The following is a 23,773-nucleotide window of genomic DNA, read 5'->3' on the forward strand; positions in this document are numbered from 1 at the left end:
TTTCAGCTAAGTTTTCTATACTAGTGTGACCCTGAATTTCCCCCACATACCATCTATTACCATCCTATAGAGCGTGTGTTATATGGAACATATTTTGGAAAACATCTCATGGAAACTGACAAAAATCTCAACATTGAACTTTAGAACTTGAATTATAAAGTTTCTCACACTAATCTGAGCTGCCTAGGGCATTAAACAGCTAAAAGCACACCTAATACTGCTTCCCCCAATTCCAGATGCCCTGGGCAGGAAGAGCACTGGTTCTTTTGGCCTCTGTTGTAGCAACACAGACCCCAGAACAGGGACTAACCGTATTTCCCATTGGTACGAAAGACAAATGAAAGAACTTGTCCTTTCTGCCTTACTAACTGAGAACTGGACACAGCAGTACTGACCTCGACATATTTAAATGCAAAGAAAAAGTTAGTATCTTCCTATAATTGATAAGGCTAATTTAAACTTTTGTGGGGGGAAAAACCCCACCTGAGAGCTGGTAGTCACCCAACAAATAGTGACTCTGAATATCCATAAGGAAGCAAAATAAAAGAGTATTTGGAAAAAAACAGAGAAGGTGCACAGGACCCTGTTTTCCCACCCACTTCCTCCCTAGGCCCTCATTCTCTCCAATCTTTTACCCTTAAGTCAGAGATCCAGTTGTTTGTTTTCAAAATTCTGTGATATCTGTGAATATAGCTGAAGAGCAGAGGACTGAATTCTGAAGAGGATCTGCACTTCCTAGAAACCCTCAGCCCAGTCACCCTTAAGACTGTGCAGCCTTTGTCTTTTTGGCAGAAACAGCCATCAGTGAGGTATTCCTGTGTCTCCAACAGCCTTTAGGAGACTGCTCGTCGGAGCTGGTTATGGCTTTGTGACCTGCACAGTCTGAAAGGGCTGAGCCAGCTGTGGGGCGAGGACACGGACAGCCAGGAGGAGTGCAGCAGCAATGATGTTGCCATCTGTCCCTCTAGCTCCGGGGCTCCCTCTGCGCTTTCACCTTGAGATGAAAGGGCCATCACCCTCCAGCCTTGTGAGACACACACACAGAGTTCATCCCTCCATTCTCCTGCCAACCATCACTACGAATGGAGAGCAGAAGAGGAGAAGCAAAGAGAAACCCCTCTCTCTCCTCCCTCCGGAATCTACAGACCAGCACCATGGATTTAAAAGCAAAAATACCCTTGTGTTTTTTTATTTTTGAAAAATCTCCTGATATCTCCTGCATATTCTCAGCACCCTCTGGAAATAAGCCCCTTCTCCTATCCTTGGGCCACATACACAAAAACGACCACAGGAGCAGGAATCACCGAGAAGTGTGACCTGGTGGTGGCCATTGGTGTGAAGGCTACTGGAGCTGAAACTTAGCACCCTGGAATCCCAGGGGCGCTATTTTCCCAAGCCTCCCTGGAGGCTGCCAATCCCTTCTCTCTGGTAAACATTGCCAGGAATTGGACTCTTAGGATTTTGCAATAAAAATAAGCTCTGCTTGCTTTCTAAATCATGGTGGAAATCCTCCCAGCAAAATCTGACTGAGATTCTAGGCTATGATATTTCCAAAGCAAATTTGTACCATTTCATTCATAGCTAATTATGTACTTGGAGCTAGTAACATACACTGACGCCTCCGTCATATTTATGGCTAAAATGCTAAATGTCATCCCTGTCTGGGCCTCAACACTTGCTTCTGAAGCCAATGGCCAGTTTCAGAGCCAAAAACAGTGTCAAGAAGGGAGCAAAAGGGACTGTACACCTGATCTAACTTCACTTTAAGTAGTTGTGTTTAGAGAGAGATTATTAATGTTGGCATGAGATTAAACATTCCTCTTGAAATAATTTGAATCTAAAAATGTTATATTCCTACCCATTTATATATGATATAGCGTAATTTTTTAGCCAATATCTATACCTATTTCTGAAACTAACTCTACCCTAGGGTATATCATAATACAGACAGACAGACAGACACACACACAGAAATAACATATGACTTCTTTGCTCACACCTTTCTTATATTGCATGCTAACCATTTAGAGGTTATCTTCATGGAATTAAAATTGGGGGTGTTATGTCTTCTGTTAAGAGGAGACATTTGTAGTCCAGAGATAGAACCATTACCCTATTTTACATCATGTCTCTTTAGTATGTAGGAGAGCCAGAAGAACTTTTAAACTGTGATCCTGGAAAGTTTTAGCGATGCCTGGCACTATGTCCCCATCTCCAGCTCTAAACCAGAGGGATCTGCTTTATATCTGGGGTCTTCTACGACGCTGTAAGTTTTCTTCTTCCAAAGAATTGCTCTTCTCTGTTGTTACATGCTTGCCTTTACTTTTATTTCTTGAATATAGATATTCCCTTTTTTTAAATACGCTTCTCCCATTTTTGCCTTTTAGAAAACCTTTAGAAGTTAACATAGGCATGCAGTCTGATGACTACTACACTCACCAGGCACTCCAAGCCACTTCTATTATTTTACAAAATAATAGATTTACAAAATTTACAAAAATTCTGCATCTATCTGAGATTCAGAGAGCCAATCTCAAAGACCTGTGATAAGGAGAGGAGGGTTTCAGTAGCCCATCACTTCTCCTCCCACTACAAAGGGCATTTGCGGCTGCAGATATTACAATCTCTTCTTTTGTATTCAGCTTTACTTTGGGTAGTGGTGTTCTGGCCACAGGCTGCTTAATAGTGCATGAATAACTCATATCATGGCTCGTAGAAAACTGCCGCATACTATTCGTTCAGGATATGAAAACGTGAAGGCTTTGGGCAGGCAAAAGGCTCACCGTGTGTTCCTTCTGGGGATGACGAGCTCCTGTCTGGTGGCATGACTAACTTTTCAGGGGGCTTGGTGAAGGGACTCGTCAATCAGTGAGTGACTGACATTGGCAGAGGGAGATTCTTAAACGTGTGGCAGATCGGTGATGCTCCTGTTACTACGATCTGCGTCTCTTTGCATCCTCTCATCACGTGCATTAACTCGGTTTACCAAATGTAAATAAGCATTCCCCAGCATGGTGTCTCCTGGATATGGCAGACGAACGCTTGCCCATAGACAGACTTAAGTTTCTCAAAAAAGAACCGAATTCTGGTAGCTGCCCAGGCTGTCCGAGAGGGATGGCCACTAACTGTGCAGCAGATCTCATTATTTAACTTGTGCCAGGACATACTGGTGCCAACTCTCACTGAGAAGGCCTTTGGAATCTGGAACACCTTTGCTACCGTGCATCTCTCCATAATTCACCCTAACCAGGAAGCCGTCTGGTAAGCTAGTATTCCCTCTTTTATTTCCCATTCCCAGAAGAGTTCAATTCAGTTTTGCTTTCCCCTTTGTTCGCCTGTTTCTCTCCTTCTGCTCATGAACTTGGAGCAGTGCTACTGTTTTGAGGAGAGTACATCCAAAGAAGCTGGTGCTTCATTACAGATCACTCTTGTACGGGAAATTACATTAAAACTGAGGGTAGGAGGGGCGAGGGAAGCAAAATGTCACAGCCCTAAGAATGAGAATTAAAGAACAGGAACCCTCCCCTCCTCCAAGAGCCACTGTTGAGGTTACAGCTTGTTTAGAAGATAATTATTTGATTTTATAATTACTTTTGTGGGTTGCAAAATAATTACTATGGAGGCAAATCTCCATGTGCCAAAATAGCAGAGGTGATTGTTTTAAAGTTCACGCTGAAACAATAACAGAGTCAAGATGGTTAACTGTTAGGTGGGGGTTAGAGAAGCCAAGCTTCTGTAAAATGCGCCAGGCTGAAGCCCATGTAAAGGTCAGCGTGGGAGTGGGAATACTAAAGATACTCCACAAACTGAATTCAGATGAGTTCTTTCTTTTTAGATTGATCTTCATTTTAAGCCTGTTCCTCTGAGTGCACTAGGATATCAAATTGGCTTTTAGAAAGACTGAAGCTGCATTTCAGATGAATGACAACAGAGAGAGAGTGGACACTGGATAATCTAAACGGTCTAAAATTAGACATGGTGCTAAAATGATGAGAAGTAGTACTTTCTAAGTACAAGGACTGTGAGGTAGTTAGGGGGTCAGCAAACTTTTTTTTTAAACAGCCAAAGGGTAAAATATTTTAGGCTTTGTGGGTCTCCATTGCAACAACTCGGCTTTGGTTGCAGCTTGAAAGGTTCCACAGAAAGTATGTAAACCACTGTGCATGGGTATGCTCCAACAAAAATACATTTGTGGACACTGAAAGTTGAATTTAAGTGTCAGCTGTCATAAAATTATTCCTTTGTGTTTCAGCCATTTGCAATTATAAACATTCTCAACCTAACAACACAGGCAGAGGGCCCATGGGCCATAGTTACCAGCCCCTAATCTGGACGGGTTTTAGGCACCTTGGTGAAACAGCAGTAAATCCATTTAATAGGTGGAAGGACCTCAGGACAGAGGTGATGGAAGGGCAGTAGAGAGCATCTCTGATCCCCAAGGCCTCCTAATTCTAAACAAACACCCTTTTCTTTAGTTTCCTCTTTTGCTTTTTAATAACTTGACAGTTTGCTTTGGTGTTCATTTTTGCCCAATTTTCCTGAATGATTGTTTTCACATTTAATCACTTTCAAGAAGTTAAACTTCATCGCCCAAAATATCTGGTCTCTCCTTTTAAGTTCAGTGCAGTCAATTCTGAGGCAGCTGAACATGACTGTGAAGGCAGAGGGTGGAGCCAGAGACAGCCCGGCTGAGGTGGCATCAGCAGGTGACATAAAAAAGCTTCCTACGGCCTCTCTGGTTCTCTGACCCTCTTCTCTAAAATGGTTACATTAGTAATTCCAGCCTTAAAAGGTTGTCCTGATGATTGCAAGGAAATAAGATACGCAAACTATAGAGTGTTGTAAGATGTCTAGGTTTTTTAAATTTACTAAATTAACAGTTTTCTTGGTCATCACCTCCATTAGAACCTTCTTATTTTCGTTCTTAGAAGTCCTCCAGGATGGCTGTAATCCAAAATCAAATAACATGTGTTGGAAAGGACATAGAGAAACTGGACTTTCATATATTCATTGCTGTCGGGAATATAAAATGATGCAACTACTTTGGAAAAGAGTCTGACAGTTCCTCAAAAGAGTCTGACAGTGCCTCAAAGTGGCATATTCAGAGTAGAGAAAACGTGGAAATAGTCTATGCGCTGAGGAATGCACAAGTAAAATGGGGTTTATCCAGACAATTGGCCATTTTTCAGCCATAACAAGAAATGAAGTCCTGATGCATGATAAAGTACGCATAAACCTTGAAAACATTATGCCAAGTGGAAGAAGCCAGGCACAAGGACCATATTCTCCATGATTCCGTCTTACACAAAATTTCCAGAACAGGAAAATCTATAGACACCAAAAGCAGATTGGTGATTTCCTGGGACTTGGGGCAGAGTGAACAGGAGGACTAAATAGACAAGCTAAGGGCAACAGGGTTTCTCTTTGGGGGTCATGAAAATGTTCTAAAATTGGTTGTAGTGATAGATACACAATTCTGTGAATATCTTAAAGCCACTGAATTATATGCTTTAAATGAGTGAATTGTATGGAGTGAATCACGTCTCACTAAAGCAGCCAAAAAACATCCTTCAGGGAATCTCACATGCTGTCACAGGGTATCCAGGCCCTTGGCGTTGGGCCTCTACCCACATCCCGAGGTTCCTTTCTCACCACTCCCCAACTTCTTTGCCTACCCCAGCCACATCTATCCACTGTCCTTGCAGTTCCTATAATGAATAGATACAGGTTCACTGATAGGATGAATAATGAATAAATGAACACATATTCATGCATTGAACACGTTTTGTTAGGTGCCTCACATCTGTGCACTGTTCAGCAAAGAGAAGAGAGATGGCTGCTGGGAAGAGGCTACACCTGGTCCTCCTCGGGCCTTCTAACCCTTCTCTGCCCTTGGTTCTCCTTCTCCCTCAAGAGACGCTTTCCCTCAGGCATCTCTGCCAGCCTAATCCTACTCACCCAAAACAGGTTAGCTCAAGTGCCATCTCCTTCCACATGACCCCCCGGGCCTTTTCCCCAGAGGAGGAGGTGGGTTTCCTGTCTTTATGCTCTTGCCTTCTGAGCCTACCATTATCACAGCAGTGTCCTTCACTGAGTTCCTCTAAGGGCAGGAACTCGTCTTTCATCTCCCTGTTCACACATCAAGTTCATGGTAGGCATCAACGCTTCATAGATGAATAAACAAACGACCATGCTCTATCCTTCCTCTGGCCTTGAGCACAGAAACAGTACAAAACCCCAAACAAGCATCATGTGATTTCTCCTGCATGGTCTACTGCTCATCTTCTGGCTGATGATTTTTCCCTGGGCTAAAAATCTCTACAATTCATTTCTTCTTCTCCAAACTGACATTTAGATCCTTGTTTAGTTCCTGGTTCTTTTGCCCAGAGCTCCGCAACTTTTGTCTCTGTGGGCTTGCCTTTCCTAACTTATAACCTGTGGGTTGAAGGAGGCCACATCTGCCTCAGCTCCTGGCTATCTGGCTTTCAACAGGCTCACGTTTATCACGTGGCTTTCAGCACCTGGCTGGACACCTGGCACAGCCAGCTTGCACACTGCCAGGATGGCTCCTGTCTGGCTCCCATGTGCTCCCATCCTTCAGGCTTTCGGATAGTTCTTGAAAACCCACACACCTAGTCAAGTCCTAAAAGTTCTCACCATTTGGATATTAGTTAGCAAACTATAGATATACAAGTTTGGGGCTACCAAACAAGTACTGATCCTTTCCACCCACCCTCAATAAAGTTTTATGTGCATAATTTTATCAATTAAGCTTTTTGGGGTGATGATATTAATCTCCTTTAGATTTTACAAATATTTTAAGTGTATCTTACTCTAAGCCAAGTGAATATTTACAGATGTCTAAAAAGCATCAGAAATATGTTAGGACAGAAGGAATTATTAGTCAAATTATATGAGTTCCAAGTTATACTAAAAGAACCCTGATTTTTAATTGCTGTTGATTCACAGTGTATTATTGGACACATTTTGAGCCTATAACAGAGATTGTAGAATCTCAGTTTTGTCATTGCTCAAGGTCTTGGAACATCCTCTAGCTATGAACATCCCTGGCGCTGAGTCCTTTTTCTCATCCATTCCCTAGCAAGGCACTACCAGCAATACCATCATAAAAACTCACTCAGATTTGCTTCCAAATAACACAGGAGTGGGGGCATCTAAGTGATATGTCTATGTGTCATTATCCTGTTCTATCTACTTCTGCATACATGTATACTTTTTTGTGATAAATTTCAGAAAAAGGTAACTTGATTATGTTACTTCTGCTTAAAAAACCCCGTGCCATCTCTAGCGCTTAGTGGATGCAATCTGAACTCCTGGATAAACTGTATGAGGCTCTTCCTGACCTCTCTTTCCTGGCCAAGGTGGAATCTACCACTCAGTCTCCAAAAAATAACAATTTGCTCTCTCAGACACTTGGAAAACTTCTGTGCATGTGTGTCTAAGTTTTTATCTCTCTCTCTGCTGTCTTTTTGATCTTACTGATGTTTACATTCCCTAGGATGGTACATTAAAATGCTTCATAAATATACTAATTAGGAAAAAAATGAATCGTTCCATCATGTGTTTGCAGACTAACTCAGGTCATTTTCCACACATTCCATACATGCTCCTTGAACTTCTCCCCTTTCTCCAAAATGCAGGCTCCTTTACAGTTTAGATCAGTTACATATGGTTTTTCCATTACCAAAAGGCTCCTCTCTGCCTTTACTTGGAAAACTCCTTCTTTAGGTGCTGATGGTCCAAATGTCACCTCCTCTAAGAAGACCTCCTGCCTTCCTCATACAGTGAAAGCTTCCTCTAATCATTTATCAGTTATGTTCCTGCTCTCCCTAAAGTCCAAACTCTTCAAAGACCTCCCTGGTGGTTGTACTTCGTGGCACCTATCCCTAATCTAAGAAGCCTCTACACATACAAGCTGCTATTTTACAAACACATGTAAGAGAATCAGACAATAAGCTCAGCTGTTTAAGAACATGATAATAGAATTGTAAGAGTCCATCTCGATTAGAATTTCTCCATTCTGTATTCTTCCTAACATCCTGTTAAATCATTTTTTCATCTCTCCCACTGTTTCTTCCACCCCATATATATGGTAGAGCTAAGAAACTGCTGGATCAACTTGACTAATTTTTTTATTATTCAGTAAACCAAAAAATGCTTTGTCATTATAAATGTAGATACATATCTGATTCCTTTTACCCAGAATGTACTAGTCATGATTGTTTAAACTTTCAAGCCAAAAACAAACAAACAAACTGTACTTTTGACAACATGTACCATGTTTAAGAGGATTTTCCTCCTCAGCCTGACCCTTATCTCACTTGCCCTATTAGAAATAGATATTTTAACTGTTAAATACAGAGAAAAATTGGGTGCTTTTCATCCTGGACCCAATCCAAGGAAGTTTAATTATAGAAGCAGCAAAGCAGCAGCGTAGGAGGGGGAAAAATTCAAGGCAAAATTGAACTTGGTAGTAACAATACAAATGATAGTAATCACAGCTAATATTTCTCTAGCACTTTCTCTTGCCAGATACCATGTTAAGTGCTTTGTACCAATTATCTCATTTAATCCTTACAACTCCACACAATAAATAATATTCTAAAATCACCCAGCTAGCCAAGAGGAGATGTCGTTTAAGAATAGGCATTGAGACTCCAGGATCCAACTTGGGACCACTATTGAACTTGCTTCCCTCTTCAAGGACAGGTTCTGTGAGCAGCCCTGACACAAAATAGTGTTTTGACCTTGGAGGACTGCTCACCTATTCTTTATGCACCTTAACTTTTTCATCTGCAAAATGAGGAATGTGACCCAGGGAAACTCACAAGGCATTATGTCCTAAAAGGCCATCTTGATGAATGAAACCTACAATCCTACAATCGGTGTGTAACAGAAGTATTATGACCAATTGTTGTCATTTCAAAAGTTAATACCGGAATCCATTAGAAAACATATTTCTAAACCCTAAAATAAAATCTGGAGATGCATTTAGCCTAGACTAGGGAACTTGTATAAAAAAGGTTAAAAAGAAACTGTGTATAGAGAAATCAAGACAATCCTGATATACTGATGTATCTCCCGTAAAAGGCATTGACTAGCAGTTGCAATCAAGATGTCTTGTTTCCAAGTCTGTCACTTTATTACTTTTTAAATGACACCATAAAATAAGACTAAGGTTTTTCAAAATGTTTCCAAAAATTGTTATAAACTGTTAAAATGTTTATTGTGGCTAAAATTATACCTTAATGCATAATTATCAATGATGGGATAATTCCTAAAATTCCTCACTATTAACAACTCAAAAGGAATTCAAATGAAAAGAGAAAATGTGTATGACATTCATAGTAAATTCAATCATATTCTCCTAATAACTTCCAATGTTAAGTTCAGTGATGATTAAGCTATGTTCCTTGTAGCTTGTCCATAACTTCCAATCTACTTACTTAGCTGCAAATGTTTCTCCCTCTGTTCCTAACAAAGTCAGCCTCTCTATCAAGTCAGTAAGATGGGGAAAAAACAATTTAAGTGTACCAGAAAATTCTGCAATTCCTTCTCATTCTTTACCATAATAAACCTAGCTTAGCTAGGCTGCACATCAGTATATCACTCATATACACTACAATATCTAATTTTCTACATTCGATGTAGGGGGCAGAGATAAATTCCATTTTAAAAAATCAACGTGATAGAATAGTGGAAAGTGCCTTGGTTTTGATGTTAAACAGATGAAGGTTCGAGTCTTTGCTGCACCCTGTATTTGCTTTGTGGCCTTTCTATACAAGCTCGTTTCCTTACCTGAAAAGAGTTTCAGTATTAAACAAAAACAGCAAAGACAGAAGGAAACACAAACCATTTTTGGCCATTAATGGTGAACTGTATTCTACATTTTGTTTTGTTTTTTGAATACAGAATTACTTAAAATAGCATAATATCTTTAATGTCAGTTAGTAGAGGCCAAGAACTGTTTTAACATTCTTAAGTAAAAGCATGATTAGTAAAATGTATTTTCATTTTTTTATATATACTATATAATACTCAGACATATTTTATCTTTTAGTGTTGATTGCAGATTGTCTTTGAACTGGAAGTTATTAAAATATAATTTAAATATGTTTAAAATAACTGCTATTTTACACATAAAGAGATTAAGTATGGAAGAAATGTAGTGACCAATACGTTTGTAAAAGTTTACCTGTGTAAAATTTCTAGTAAGTGTTTTCCAGCTGGACAAGAATTTTCTGTGATTGCCACTAAGTGGCCTTTTCATTGTTCAATGAAGAACTAGACGTATTATAGGACTGGACACAATAGAGGTGTGCCGCACCTTAAAAGCATTTCCTACATGGAGCCTTACCAAGTAGGACATTGGGGGAATCCGATCCCTACAATCTAGACCATACGTTTTTCTTAAAATAGCCTGTGCTCCTGGCATACAGAAAACATGGCTCAAATTGCAAATAGCTTCAAGAGAACTTATGGAAAAGAATACCCACTCATTGTAAATTATCAGGGAAAGTCAATCCTTGCAAAAAGTGAAATATATTTGAATTCTTTCCTCCTTTACAGTGGGCATTGCTGTTTTGGGTTCTGACAGTAAAGGAAGAAGGGTTAAATTCCTGACCTCATTCCATGTCAGTGATTAGACAGATGAGAGTGCACCACACATTGGGTTGGCAGGATGAAGCGCTGTCGAATTAGGCAAAAATTAGTCACTCCAACATACAGTCTCCTCTATTTAAGAATCTTGAGGTTAAATACTGTAATCACATGGGGTGACATCGCCCCTTAGGTCATTCTGAAGTGTTTGAGGCTGTTGATGCATGTGACAGCATGTGGTGAAGGTTAAAATACATACTTGCCGGCAAAGACAGCATGTACCACGTGTTTACCAGTGACAGTGCATAACTACACAGGGAAACATACATCCTGGAGTATACCTTTTCTTTACTGTAGCAGCATTCAGAGATCTGAGTTTAAATAAACTCCTAAGGTTGTGGAAACAACCCATTTGGGGAGTGATTCGGTCAACCCAGCAGTTGACACTTAGTATTTTAGCCCCCATCCTATGCTTTATTACATTACATAGGAAAGGTCTGGCTTTGCACCGTCTGATGAATCTATTTGTATTCCATAGGTCTCCTAGCGTATGCAGTAACCACAGGAATCCAACACGTCAACGTGTGCTTCTCGGAAACCGATGCCCTCCCCTACACACCTGCCACGAATGTAGCGCGTTTCATGCGGGCGCCTCTCTGGTTTTCCTCTCGGCTGCCTGGTGCCAGCCTCTACGGCCTGTCTTGCCGTTTAATCAAAGAAAACTATAATTACGCTAGCAGGACTCTAATTTCGAAAAGATATTAGCTGAGCCACATCACTTCATTACTCTGCACTTCAGTGGCCGACGAAGAATAGGACGGATCCTAAGTAATATTTGTTCTTCCAAAGGGAGCCAGGGAAATCTGCCTGCCGAGCAGCTGTGCGTGTTAAGCAAGATGAGCTTCAGGCTGGCCAGTAGCTCATGCTTTCCCTGTGAAATGTGCTGCCTAAAACTTTTCCACTACCTTCCTGGCCCTCCGGAGGCTGCTCTGGGAGCTGCTTCGGAACCGCCTGGAGACTCCGGGAATGCCGCCGCCACACGGGCGCGTCCACATCTGCAGAGCCTGCTGCCTGGTCCGCGCTGGCTGGCCCCCATTCTGGCTCCTCCCGCACAGAGTCGCTGACAGCCTGACAGTCGCTTCACAGCTCCATTGGAGACCAGATTTAGAGGAGCTCTCTGGCTGGCACACGCTCGGGCTCACTCGGAAGACTCCTTCGCACACCCCCTCCCCCACCACCTCACATTTTGGCTATTAAGCATCACTCCCAGGGGGACCCTCAGCTGCACTCCAAAAACCACAGCCATGTTTTACTTAAGCAGATATCAGTCAACAACTCCACAAATCTCTAGGGCGCTGGGTGCCGTCGCCAAGACCAAACCACCTCTCCAAACTGAACCCACCTGAAGGAACCCACGGCTGTCACGCCGCCCAGCGAACCCTGTGCTCTTTACCCTTATGAGAGGGAGGGGGGGCAGTTAAGCCAATGGGGAGGGGGGAGCAGGTGTAACATTTTTTAAATGCTGCCGAAAAATACCCTAAAACCCCACCTTCCCAAATAAAAATCTCCGAGTTGCTCCTTTAACTATTTCAAACCCCTCATTTTGGGCAAGCAGACGCATCAACGGGAGGTACACGGCTGCGAGCCGTATTTGGTTCTGGGCGGCACTCTGCAAAGTGCCGGGCCGGCGGGTGTCATGCCTGGGCAGAGGGCGGATGTCCCTGCAGTTCTCCAGGCAGCAGACGCCGGCAGTGTCCCCAAACTGGGCACAAGGCAGAGCCGCCTTCCAGCCTCCCGCGCGCGCCGCCACCGCCCCGACGGGCCCCGGCACTCACCGTCTCGGGCGTCCTCCCCCCGGCTGCAGTTGCTGCAGATGTGTTTGATCTCCTTGCCTAGTTGACAGTGGATCACAAAGGACACGTTGTTGTTGTTGTTGGGGGCGGGCTCTTTCAGGGGCTTCATCCTCAGCAAATAAAAAGCTTTCTTTGGAGGCTTCTCGGAGCTCGCGCCTGGCACCGCGCCCTCCCTGCAGCGCAGCGAGCGGAGCGCAAACCTCCCCGGCTTCGCGGCGCGCGTGGGCTCCGCCATCCGGCCCCCCGGGCGCCCGGGGCCGGGCGCTGCTCCGGCCCCCTCGCGCTGCCCCTCGCGCCCCTCCGACTGGCCAGCATGCCCTCGCCACGCGCCGCGCCCGCCGCTCTACCTGAACGCCACCGCGGCGGGGCGGGTCAGCGGCAGGCGCCGACAGGGTCTGGACTTGGCCGACCTCTCCGCCGGAGCCAATCCGAATCCGGAGGCCGGAGCAGGGCGCGCGGGAGGCGCTACCCGGTCCCACCTGGCACGCTCCGCTCACACCTCTCTCCCAGTCTCACGTACCCATCCTCCTCTGGCAGCCCCACCCCTCTGTAAATCGCACCAGCAATTTAGAGCCTGCTGGTTTTGCAGCTATCTTCACTCTCAAGAGCTCCGGGGCAGAACGCCAGCAAGCCCCCCCCTCCCCTTTTCTTCCAGCCTCCAGCTGCCAGATGAAAGCAGGCGATGTGCCACCCAGAAGGCACCGCGCTGGGGGCCCGGGGAGGAAGCGCTTCTCTGGGGCTACAACAGATTGCCATCTCCGGTGGGCCAAACCTATGCCCTTGACTTTCACTGGAGCAGACAACCTGTTACAACAGAATTGATATTTTCACCTCCAATATAAATTCCCTGACCCGACGGGGACCTTAGACCAGGGTCCTGTGAAAAAGGAAAGAAAGGTTGCTTTTATCAATACTCAGAAACAACAACTTGGAATTTTGGGATTTCCGCTAACTTGGCCAAAATTCTCCAGCTGTTTTCTTTTTTGCACAATGAGTTCATTAAATAAGCAAATCCATGGCAAAATAGTAATAATAATAATGATAATCATTAATTATTGATCCTTGATTTATTCTGGATGGCTTTTTAAAACCACACTATGTACACCAGCAATTCACACAACAATCCTACGATTCAGATATTGCCAGCTCTGTATCATCTTTAAGAGAGCTAAAGCCCGTATCTTGGTTGCCTTGAGTGCTTATTTTAAAGATAGAGATATTAGGGCCTTGAATCCAGGTATTCTGGTTTAGTAAGTCCATGTAGGGCCCAGGTATCTGTAGCTTTCACAAGCTCCAAAGCATAAATGGAGATCAGGTGTTTACAGCCAGGTGTGTCTGTCCCCAAGCCTGTGTTCTTTTCACCACACCCCATTCCCTCCAAGTCACACCCTTGTCCTCTTTTCCATCCTAACAAAACAGTATGAGTTAAAGAATCCACTGCCACTACTAGCTATTTCCAGAAACTTTTCCCCAAATAATTTCACAATTCTCTGTAACTGCCACTTTCACAAAAGGCAAGTCATTGCTAGTCTCCCTCCAACTGGGCAAATTCTCCATATACAGTTCACCTCTCAGGTAAAAGGGTGGACAGTCCAATGGGGATAGTAAATTACTGTATTATAATGCAATGTACTTCCAATGACTCTAATTCTACCACTCTATCATCCGTACTACTTCTCATCTGCAAAATGTTCTGCCCAAGTCAGCATGGTAAGTGTTTCATTTTTACTCTGTAGTTACAAAAGTCAGGTGTCCGGCTGCCATCGCCTTCCCGAGTTGGGAACAGAAGTGGAACACAAGTCTCTTTAATTAGATCCTAGTCCCTTCTGGTGCCCGTCCCAGCCCTTTAGTAACCACGCTCCATCTCCTCCCTTAGATTACCAGCCAGACCAAGACTAACCACACACACACACACACACGCACACACACACACAAAACAAACCCAGGTGAATCTCACTACATCTGTTGATCTCAGATTCATGTCACTGGGTGCCTGGCTTATTATAAGCCTTATCTTAGATACAGGACAAAGGACCTGTCTGTTATACTGTTGCTTGCATAAGGAGATTTTATTCCATTGTTATGGGCAAACACTGTTATTTTCTTTTGCTAATCCTCAGGCCCTTCCCCTAAACTGTATCACCTCTAATTGTCCTCTGAAAAGAGAAGTTCTATGTATTTATCAACAAATTGCATCTTTTCTTAAATGTGTTTTTTAAATTGCTTGCATTTTCCACCTTCCTATCTGCCCCACAGGTCAGAACACTAGACTTGCAGAAACCCCATCTGGCCTCATTAAAACAACTGAGCCTGAAGCAATCTTTTATTCACTTGCCAAATACCAAACCAGACCTAAAAGTTCTGTGTTCTCTATCTTAATTGGCCAAGTGGCATTGTGATTGTAATATACAGACCACTGACACAGCTGCCAGCTTTCACTCAAATGTTAAAGGATGTGCCCTGAAGTGTGAGGGCTTTTTATTCAAGTTACGTCTATGGAAGTCCTACCAAAGGTTTACCTTCCAGAGCCATTTCCCGTGTCTGGTGATTCATCTTCCTAAACTGCCCTCCCTGAGTGTGTAGCCTCTAACAGTTCTGTCCGATACATGGTATCCACATACCACATGTGGCTATTTACATTTAAATGAAAATTTAAAAAAAGTCTAATTTGGTTCCTCAGTTGCATTCGCCACAGTTCTAGTGCTTCATGGCCACATGGGGCCAGTGGCTACTGCACAGGGCAGGGCAGATTCCCACTGTCATGGAAAGCTATATGAGACCATGCTGTTCTTAGAAGATGTTGGCGTTTTCGTGTCTCAGGCTGAATTCGGGACAATTAATTGAAGTTCTGGAAGCTAAGAAATTCTATCTCCTGTTGTTACCACAGAGGGTTGGTGAAGAAAAGTCCAGGATGGAATATACCTTAGTTGTGGCAGCAGTTTGAAAGGTGGTAGCCATATATGGTAGTTTCCAGCACTTCCTCCTTTCAGCGGGCAGCGGGGACTGATGGGGACAGGTGTCCCAGCATTTTCTATGACCCTGCTGTGAATGCTGCCACCTAGGTGAAGCCTTCTTCTGTGCCCCATTATTATAATGACCTTTTAGCTCTCAATGATAAGAGATGTCTTTTACAGGGTCAGTCTCATCCCGTAAGACATGCTTATGTTGAATTATGATCCTTATAATTATTGCACTGTTGGTTATCAACTCCCTGCATTCATGTCAGAAAATGTTTGTCCTATAGCATTTTAGGAAAAAGTAAATTGGAATTTTTTTTTTTAACTTTTAAAAGGAAGGGGAGAAAATATCTAAGGGAAGAACAATCCTGCATAATCCTCTATAACAGAGGTCCCAACACAGGTCTAAGTAGTTTGCACAGAATTTTTACCCAAATGATCTAAGTGGGAAAGGGTCCTTGGATAATTCTTTGTGTCCCTTAGCTGCATGACAGGCTCCTTCACATTGCCTTTTTAGATACATTTGCAAGTCTCCTCCTTGAAACTTGTTTGGTGTCCTAAGACCTTCCTTCTCAAAATGTGATTCCTAGAAGCTTGTTGGAAACGCAGTATTTCAAGCTGTACCTCCAAATCTGTGCTTTAACAAGACGTACAGGTGATTCAGATGTACCTGAGGTTTGAGAAGCACCCCTAGGAATCGATCGAACAGAGAGACACATATTTTAGTTCCAAAGTACAGTCGTCCCTTGGTATACAGAGGGTACTAGTTCCTGGACAGCCTACATATTACAAAGTCCAGGCATACTGCATGTTACGTCTGCTCTGCATGTTAGGGGGTCTAGACATGGAAAACTATGCATTTAATACCTGAGTGGGGGCCATGTGGAAAGGGAGTTCTGTTGTGATAATGTGGAAAACATGCAGAAGGAGTTCCCTGGGAAGTGATCTGAAGCTGTTGAGGGTGGGGAGGGTGGCAGCACAAGGAGATTGCAAGCTCCTAGGCTAGAAGTTCCTAGGGATGGAGGTGGTTGAGTGTGGGCAGCCAATGGCCAGCAGGATCTGTTACAATTGCAAGGGTGACTGCAAATTGGGCTTTCCAGATGACACCCTTAGGGTGATTTAAAGGCAAGTGCGGACTTTGAAGTCCCCTAAGTCCCCCAAGCAGGGTGTGACCCACTTTGAACTGTGGTTTTATTCTGTGTTCAGCTTGTCTATGCTCATCCCCTCTTCTTAATGCCTGACAGTTATTAGACCTTAAAGAGAAACTTACAATCAAAGTTAAGGGTAGAAATTTGGAGACACTCATGAAGTGCCTTAATCAGATGAAAAAAAAAACACTGTAGATATACAAAACATTAAGGTCACCACAAGGTAAAGCAATGGAGCCACTCAAAGAAGTATATTTAGAGAGAAATCACTGCATGTATTTGTGGTAAGAAAAAAAATTTAGGGTGGCACCTGTGGCTCAAGGAGTAGGGTGCCAGTCCCATATGCCAGAGGTGACGGGTTCAAACCCAGCCATGGCCAAAAAACCACACACAAAAAAACAAAACAAAACATTTGTACCCTCATATTAACTTGAAATAAAAAAAAATTAAATTAAAAAAAATTTAAATATTTTTTCCCCTTCCCCAGTATTTTTTTCTTGGATTTAGACTCAAGCTAGCCCATTTTCCTCCTGTCTCTGGGTCTCCTTCCGTGTTCCTATCTTCTCTGCAGTAAGTGGAAAGATTCTCCCAACCCCCAAGATGTATCAAATCCTTGGAACATGTGAATATGACTTTATCTGGAAAAAGGGGTTTTTGCAGATGTAATTAAGTTAAGGATCTTGAGATGACAAGGTCATCCTAGATCATCCGGGCAGGTCCTACATCTAATTACAAGTGTTCTTATAAAAGACACACAGAGGAGAGAGTCACTGACAGCAGAGAAGACAATGTGAGAACAGACTTAGACGTTGGCAAGGAATCTGGTCACCTAAAGTTGGAGGAAGGCAAGGAACAGAAACTCCCCCAAGAGCTCTGGAGGGATCTTGGCTCACCTTGAACTTCTGGTTTTCAGAAGGATGGGAGAATAAATATCTATTGTTTTAAGTCATCAACTTTGTAGTAATTTGTTATAGCAGCCCTAGAAAACTTATAATTCATCCCCTCTACATTAACCACATGTTATATTCCTACTATGAGAATAGCATCTACTTTTTTCCAGGTTTGATCTACACGTGCAATATGTTAAAACTAGAACTGCAAGCTAATCTACAAAGTGCAAATTAAGAACAAGGCTAAAAATTACTTCCAAGTGGTTCATGAGCCCAGAGTAGCACTCTCTGTTGCTACTTACATATACATGCACGCATACATGTCATTTGGGGGGCTTTTTTTTTTGCATTAGGTAGACTAGAAGTATAGAATGGAATGGAAGTAGACTGTCATTAAGGGGTGGGGAATACAGCTTCCAGGCTTTCTTATATTTAACAAAATGCATTTACATTTGAGCAAAGAGATGTGATCAGCACTTGGCATGGAAGGCTTGTGAAACATTTTTAGGTAATTCATTGATGTATAAGCAGAGCTTATGTTCACCCCTTGTGCATAGGTTCAATAGTATGGCCTGTTTATGGCTGGCATCTGTTCTAATAGGCTGAATATCCTTTTGGTCTCTTGTCAGTCTATTATTAAAGATTTTGAGCATTGCTCCTGCAGATCAAGGTTAGAAAGCAGCCATGCCATTGGGTACTTTTTCTTCCCCTAGAAGGGCGCTATGGCCCTTCTACCATAGCGCCTTTCTTCAGACTATGTTTTAGAGCCTATAGCAAGCCTTTTGGCCTTCGCTTTCCCCTTTTATCTCTTAATCCTACCTGGCAGGCTTTTGGTATAAGATCCAGGGAGAGGCCAGTAGATAGGATGTTTGTAGAAATAATTTTATATCTTGGCTTTTAGAAGACAAATTCTTAAAAATATAGTTGAGACATCTGAATGGTATGAGCAGCTTTTTGTGTTTTTTGTAGGTTTTTAAAAAAATTTTGTTTGTTTTAGCTAAGGGTTTCTTTTTTCTTAAAACTTTGAATAGAAAGCAATTTTATTTCTGCACTTGGGATAATCATGCTTACTAAGGGATTGCTCTGTGAAAATTATTCCGCAAACACTTAGCAGATAGCAACATGATGAGAAGGGGAGATTGGAATCATTTAGATAAAACAGGTGGAGAAAGAGGTGATTGAGGGAGAACCATCAGGAGTACAGTTCGTGTAGTTTCTTGATTGCAGCATTATTTTGGAAGATGGCTTTTTCTTTCTGCGTTACCATTGATAGGGTGGAGAGTCCTCCCTCCACCCCCAAAAGTATTTTCTCTATAGCAGGCAAAGTTATCAGAGTAAATATCATTGCTGTGATCATGATAGAAATGAGGTCTGGTGAAAATTTTTCTGCCAGGTCTTGTATCATCAAGCATCTTTGAAGTCCACATCGCTAATATCCAAGGAAGACTCTCATTCTAAGTTTAAAAATTTGGGAGCAGATACTGCTGCTCATGTCTGGGTAAAAAAAAAACGGGGACTAGATTAGGTAGAGGTTGAGAAATACCAAAGATTAGTGAGAATTCTAGCTGTTCCCAAGTATTTAGTTTCTTTACATTTTGCTCCAAATTATACATTTCATTTTAAATGAGATCTATAGCCTTACAAACATAGCCTTATGTTTTCTTTTTTAGAATCAGAATTCTTTTTCGCAGATTTAGACACTTCAAGATATTTATCTCATAGAAGTAAAAGCACCAGGACACGAAGGTATATTAAATGTTTTTATGTTGCAATAAAATAAAATATCTAGGAAGTATACCAATAAAGAAATTACTGTGTAAATTGTGGTATGTTTACAGCATGATGCCAATACTAATTACGAGTTACATCTAAATGAGTAGACCTGGAAGGATTTCCACAGTACATTGTTATATGCAAAAATTGTAAAGTTCAGAGTATTGACTAAGATGTGATCTCATTTTTGTGAAACAAGTACTGTACAGTTAATGTTGTTCCCCAAATATTTCTTATTTACTATCTTAGAGTACTTGAAAAGATTGCAATTTGCATAGCCAGATTTCCTTGTGGGTGGCCAGACCAGGTTATCAGTTTTGACCTATGAATGATGAGCTGAAGTTCAAGTTACTAGCTGCTGCATCCCTCTGGGTCCTGTGGTAAGGCAATGACAAGTCAAAACTACCTGCTGACCCATAATGGTCATGTAGAAATAAGAAACTAATGCATTGTTTCAAGCTACTGCAACTTGGTAAAGTTGCTTTTACTGCAGCAGAATCTAGCCTACCAAGATTAATACAACAATGACAAATGTGTGTGTATATTAAGTACTACGTTATTTCATCATCCTACCAACACCATACGATAGAAGTATTATTTCCATTTTACACTTCAGGAAAACAGAAGCTCAATGATATTAAGTAAATTTCCCAGGTTACACAACTAGCATTTTGCCAAGCAGAAATCTGAGCCAAAGTATGTTTAACAGCAAAGTACGCCCTTCCTCTTCCAAACATCCCACTGACATTCAGAGAGCTGAGAGCTAGTTTTTCTTCAGAGGACCCTCAGCACTATTTTAGGACAGAAGCATATGGCATCATAAAACACCACCAGGAAAGGTTATCAGACTACAGGCACAGGACACAGAAACCTTGGCTGCCATGCAGAGCCTCGCTGCTGGTGGTAAAGAGAACAGGGATAAAAATAGGATGCATAGGTTCTTATCTATCATCTATATTGGCAGATTCCTGCCCTTTCAATCTTTCAAACAGACTGCAACTACATAGTGGCTGATGTGATTCTTTCAGGGCCAGGGCTGTATCTACAGGGTGGTGAGCCCCTCCAGGATGTTTCACAAAAACTCATCATCAGTTCGTGATAATTGGTCCTTAGGACAGGATCACAATTGTTTGCACAGAGCAGGTGCAGGAACAAGGTAATAGGATAATGTAACATTGGCAAGAAATGGAGATTGGCCCTTTTCCCAAATGTGGGACCTTTCGTTACACGGGGGCTGTCAGGAAGGTATATAGCCCTGGATGTCTCTATTTTTCACATGACATGGCTTGTACGTGAGACGTAATTGTAGTGGGGGTAATGGTGGGTAGCCACTCTGGGGAGATTTTAAGTGGATATCACAGAGGTATTAAAGCACGACATGCAAATTATTTCCTCCATGGAAAAGATGATGGTCTAATTCACTGAGGAACACAGCATAATATGCTCTAAGACTTATAAAGTAAACGATCAAAGGAGCACCTCTGCTTCTAACAAGCCATCTTGTGTCTTCCCAGCATTCTAGGATCCTGTGATCTGGGAGCTCCTAAAACAATTTTGTTACAGCAGCCACACTAAGGAGGAATGATGATTATTTTTATACATTATATTTCAGTAGAGCATTTCCTCTCTGATACGTATCATATCCACACACATACGTGTAAAACCGAGAGAGTCTAAAGAAAGATCATAGAATTAAAGGTGAGAGAACAATATACGTATGTTGTACAGAAACACAAACATATAAAGAGAGAGAGAGAGAGAGACTCTTAAAAACCCATTCAGGAGGCTGAGGCAGGAGAATCGCGGAAGCCCAAGAGCTAGAGGTTGCTGTGAGTTCTGTGACATCATGCACTCTACCGAAGGTGGTAAAGTGAGACTCTGTCTCTACAAAAAAAAAATAATAATAAAATAAAATAAAATAAAAAGAAAGAAAGAAAAGGAAAAAAAAAAACCCATTCAGGTCGACAGTGATGAGGGAAAGAAAGACCACTGAGGTGGGAAAAAGGGAAGCATCATTTGGTGAAACTTTCCTGGGCTTTTTGATACTAAGGATTTTCATGAATAAAATCCAGAGTGTCCCAAAAGTCACCCATGAAGTCACCACACATAGGAAAAGTGGGAAGTTGCAGCTAAGTGGCCTTCTATTTACAAATTATTCATTACAAAATTTTACAAAATGTTTAAAAAATAGTCTCTACATGTTGGCCCCCTCTTTATAAAATTTTGCCAAGCCTATTTTATAAATAAAGGTGCATTCACCTACAGTTACCCATTTTTCCCTATGGATGGCAGCTTTGGGGACACCCTGTATCTTAAATACATATGAAAACGAAATGCTGTAAAACATTATATGTTTCACATAGATTTTATAACTTTAACTAAAAATTTTTATCATTTAATCCTCACAGTTTTAAGGTTTGAGGTGTTCTGACCCCCATCTTACAAAGAAGCTGCAGAGATGAAATTGCAATTGTATTGTGTGGGGACGGCAGAGCCCAGGTCTGGAATGAATGCAGGTCACACATACCCGCTGTCCACCAGATCGTGCTGTCATCCAGAAGTTTACACAGAAAAAAGAGGCTACAGTGAAGGCAAAAAAACCTGTCCACCCCAACCTAGGAAGAAGTTCCCAAAAGACTTCCTAAAGATAAAGAGCAAACTTATAATATTTGTTAAAAGGTAACTATTTACATTTGGAACTAAATCTACCTTTTCATTTTACAGAAATTTTTTAAAGTACTAAAAAGAACATCCCTTCTATTTTAAATCATGTAATTTATTTTTAAAAACATTTTAAAGCATGCTATTTTCTTGGCAGGCATCCGATAAAAAACCCCAGAATTATTACACTTGGACAAAAAGGATCAATTTTTAGAGAAGTTCTGAGTTATGGTAAAAATGAAGCATTCAGAATCTCTAGGCAAAACAGCAACACAGCTTTATATTTTATCAAATGTATACACAGAAACTGTTGGAAATATTGTAAAATTTTTAACTATGTGAAGTCCTTTAATGGTTTCTCTTTTATTACTTCCCTTTCTCCTCTTTTCCCCCACACTTTCCAAATATTTCGGGGAGATCTGAAGTATGCAAGTTAAGATCCCCTGATTTCAAGAAGACAAACCAGGCCCTCTAAGGGTAGAAATCTTTAAATCTGCCAATTCCTTTTTTTTTTTTGGCCCGGGGCTGGGTTTGAACCCACCACCTCTGGCATATGGGACCTGCGCCCTACTCCTTGAGCCACAGGCGCTGCCCTAAATCTGCCAATTCCTTAAAAGCAAAAAATGCCCTCTCATTAACCTTCCATTTATCTGAATCCTAATCTCAACCTTTACCTTAAAAATAAAACATGTCTTTTTTGCTTGCAAGAAAAAGGTGTAAACATTGTTCCATAATCTGACAAAAGTTCTCGGATATGCTTCAGGGCATAAAGCATCTGATACGTAGGCGTTGCTCCACTAGCTTCCTGCTAATCCCTCCACAAGCCTATAGAGGATGTATTAGCGTGTTTGTACATTAGGACTTGCTAATTTTTCTTAAATGGTGCATATTAGGACAGCTGTGAATTGTTTAGCACATTTTATACACAGTTTGGGAACTATTACCGATCATTAAATTCATTTAGAGAGAACTCTCAAGGCAGGCATTGACAAAACGAAGTTTGCTTTCTGACAATTGCGGTATCGACCGATAGCTGACACTGTTCCATCTTAAGTATATTTTCCAACAGAGACAGGCTTTGTCACCTGCATCACTGTGGTTTGAAGCACGAGGGTAATACAGGAGACATATTAATCGTGTGAAATGCCTTCTGCTTAGATTTTTCCTTAGGTTTTGTTAACATGTAAGTAATGAGAGATACAGATATTTCTGCATGGAGTTTTGGAATAAAAAGGAAGCTGAACTATTTTCCTGTGAATAAATATTTGTAACGGCTAACAAAAAAAAATAATAAAAAATAAAAAAAAAGAAAGAAAGAAAGAAAAGAAAATAAAAAAACCCAGAAATATATATCTTGCGCATAAAGTTTGGTAGTAGATGGTAGCATTTTTCCAGGTCGTGAAAGAAGTGGGAGAGCTGAGCTGACATTTTTTGCCTTTCTCTGAGCCACTGTATTGTGATGAACAATGTGCCGCTGTGTTCTCCACAATGATATTAGCTCAAAACTGTTTAAAAGAGGGAAAAAATGGGTAACAAGAAAGAAAGGGCCCATTACCTGTAACTGCGTAGTTTAGTGTGAATTATAAATACCATATATTTGATAACATGAAGAGACTTCCCACAACTGTCCAGACCACTTAATGATTGTGGAATGAATGAATAAATCAATAAAATCTTCATCTTTAAACCCAGATTGTTTTGAATCCAGACTGATACTATTATCCATATTGCTATCAGAGCTGCCCAAATTGACACCTCCAGTAATGGCAGTCTTACAAATGAAGGGAATTCCTCATGAGTATTTTAATCTATTTATGGCTCAACCATGATCAGGAAAATCAAGAAACACAAAGGTTTCAAACCAAAGGCAG

General features: G+C 41.6%; 1 protein-coding gene across 11 annotated transcripts in view; it reads right to left on the reverse strand.

Moving 5' to 3' along the window:
* Positions 1-23,773, reverse strand: part of PHACTR1 (phosphatase and actin regulator 1) — a 544,631-nt gene that overhangs the window by 248,000 nt on the left and 272,858 nt on the right. The window contains exon 1 of one of the 11 annotated variants that reach the window (XM_053602159.1): positions 12,456-13,038. The exons of 8 other annotated variants lie outside the window; for them this stretch is intronic. In XM_053602159.1, the coding sequence (XP_053458134.1) occupies positions 12,456-12,708 (253 nt within the window). In that variant the 5' untranslated portion in view covers positions 12,709-13,038. Of the gene's footprint in view, positions 1-12,455; positions 13,039-23,773 lie in introns of those variants that run through there. 2 more of the 11 variants (XM_053602170.1, XM_053602165.1) reach the window with 2 other exon arrangements.

The sequence above is a fragment of the Nycticebus coucang genome, chromosome 9 (genome assembly GCF_027406575.1).
Source record: "Nycticebus coucang isolate mNycCou1 chromosome 9, mNycCou1.pri, whole genome shotgun sequence".
Lineage (NCBI taxonomy): Eukaryota > Metazoa > Chordata > Mammalia > Primates > Lorisidae > Nycticebus > Nycticebus coucang.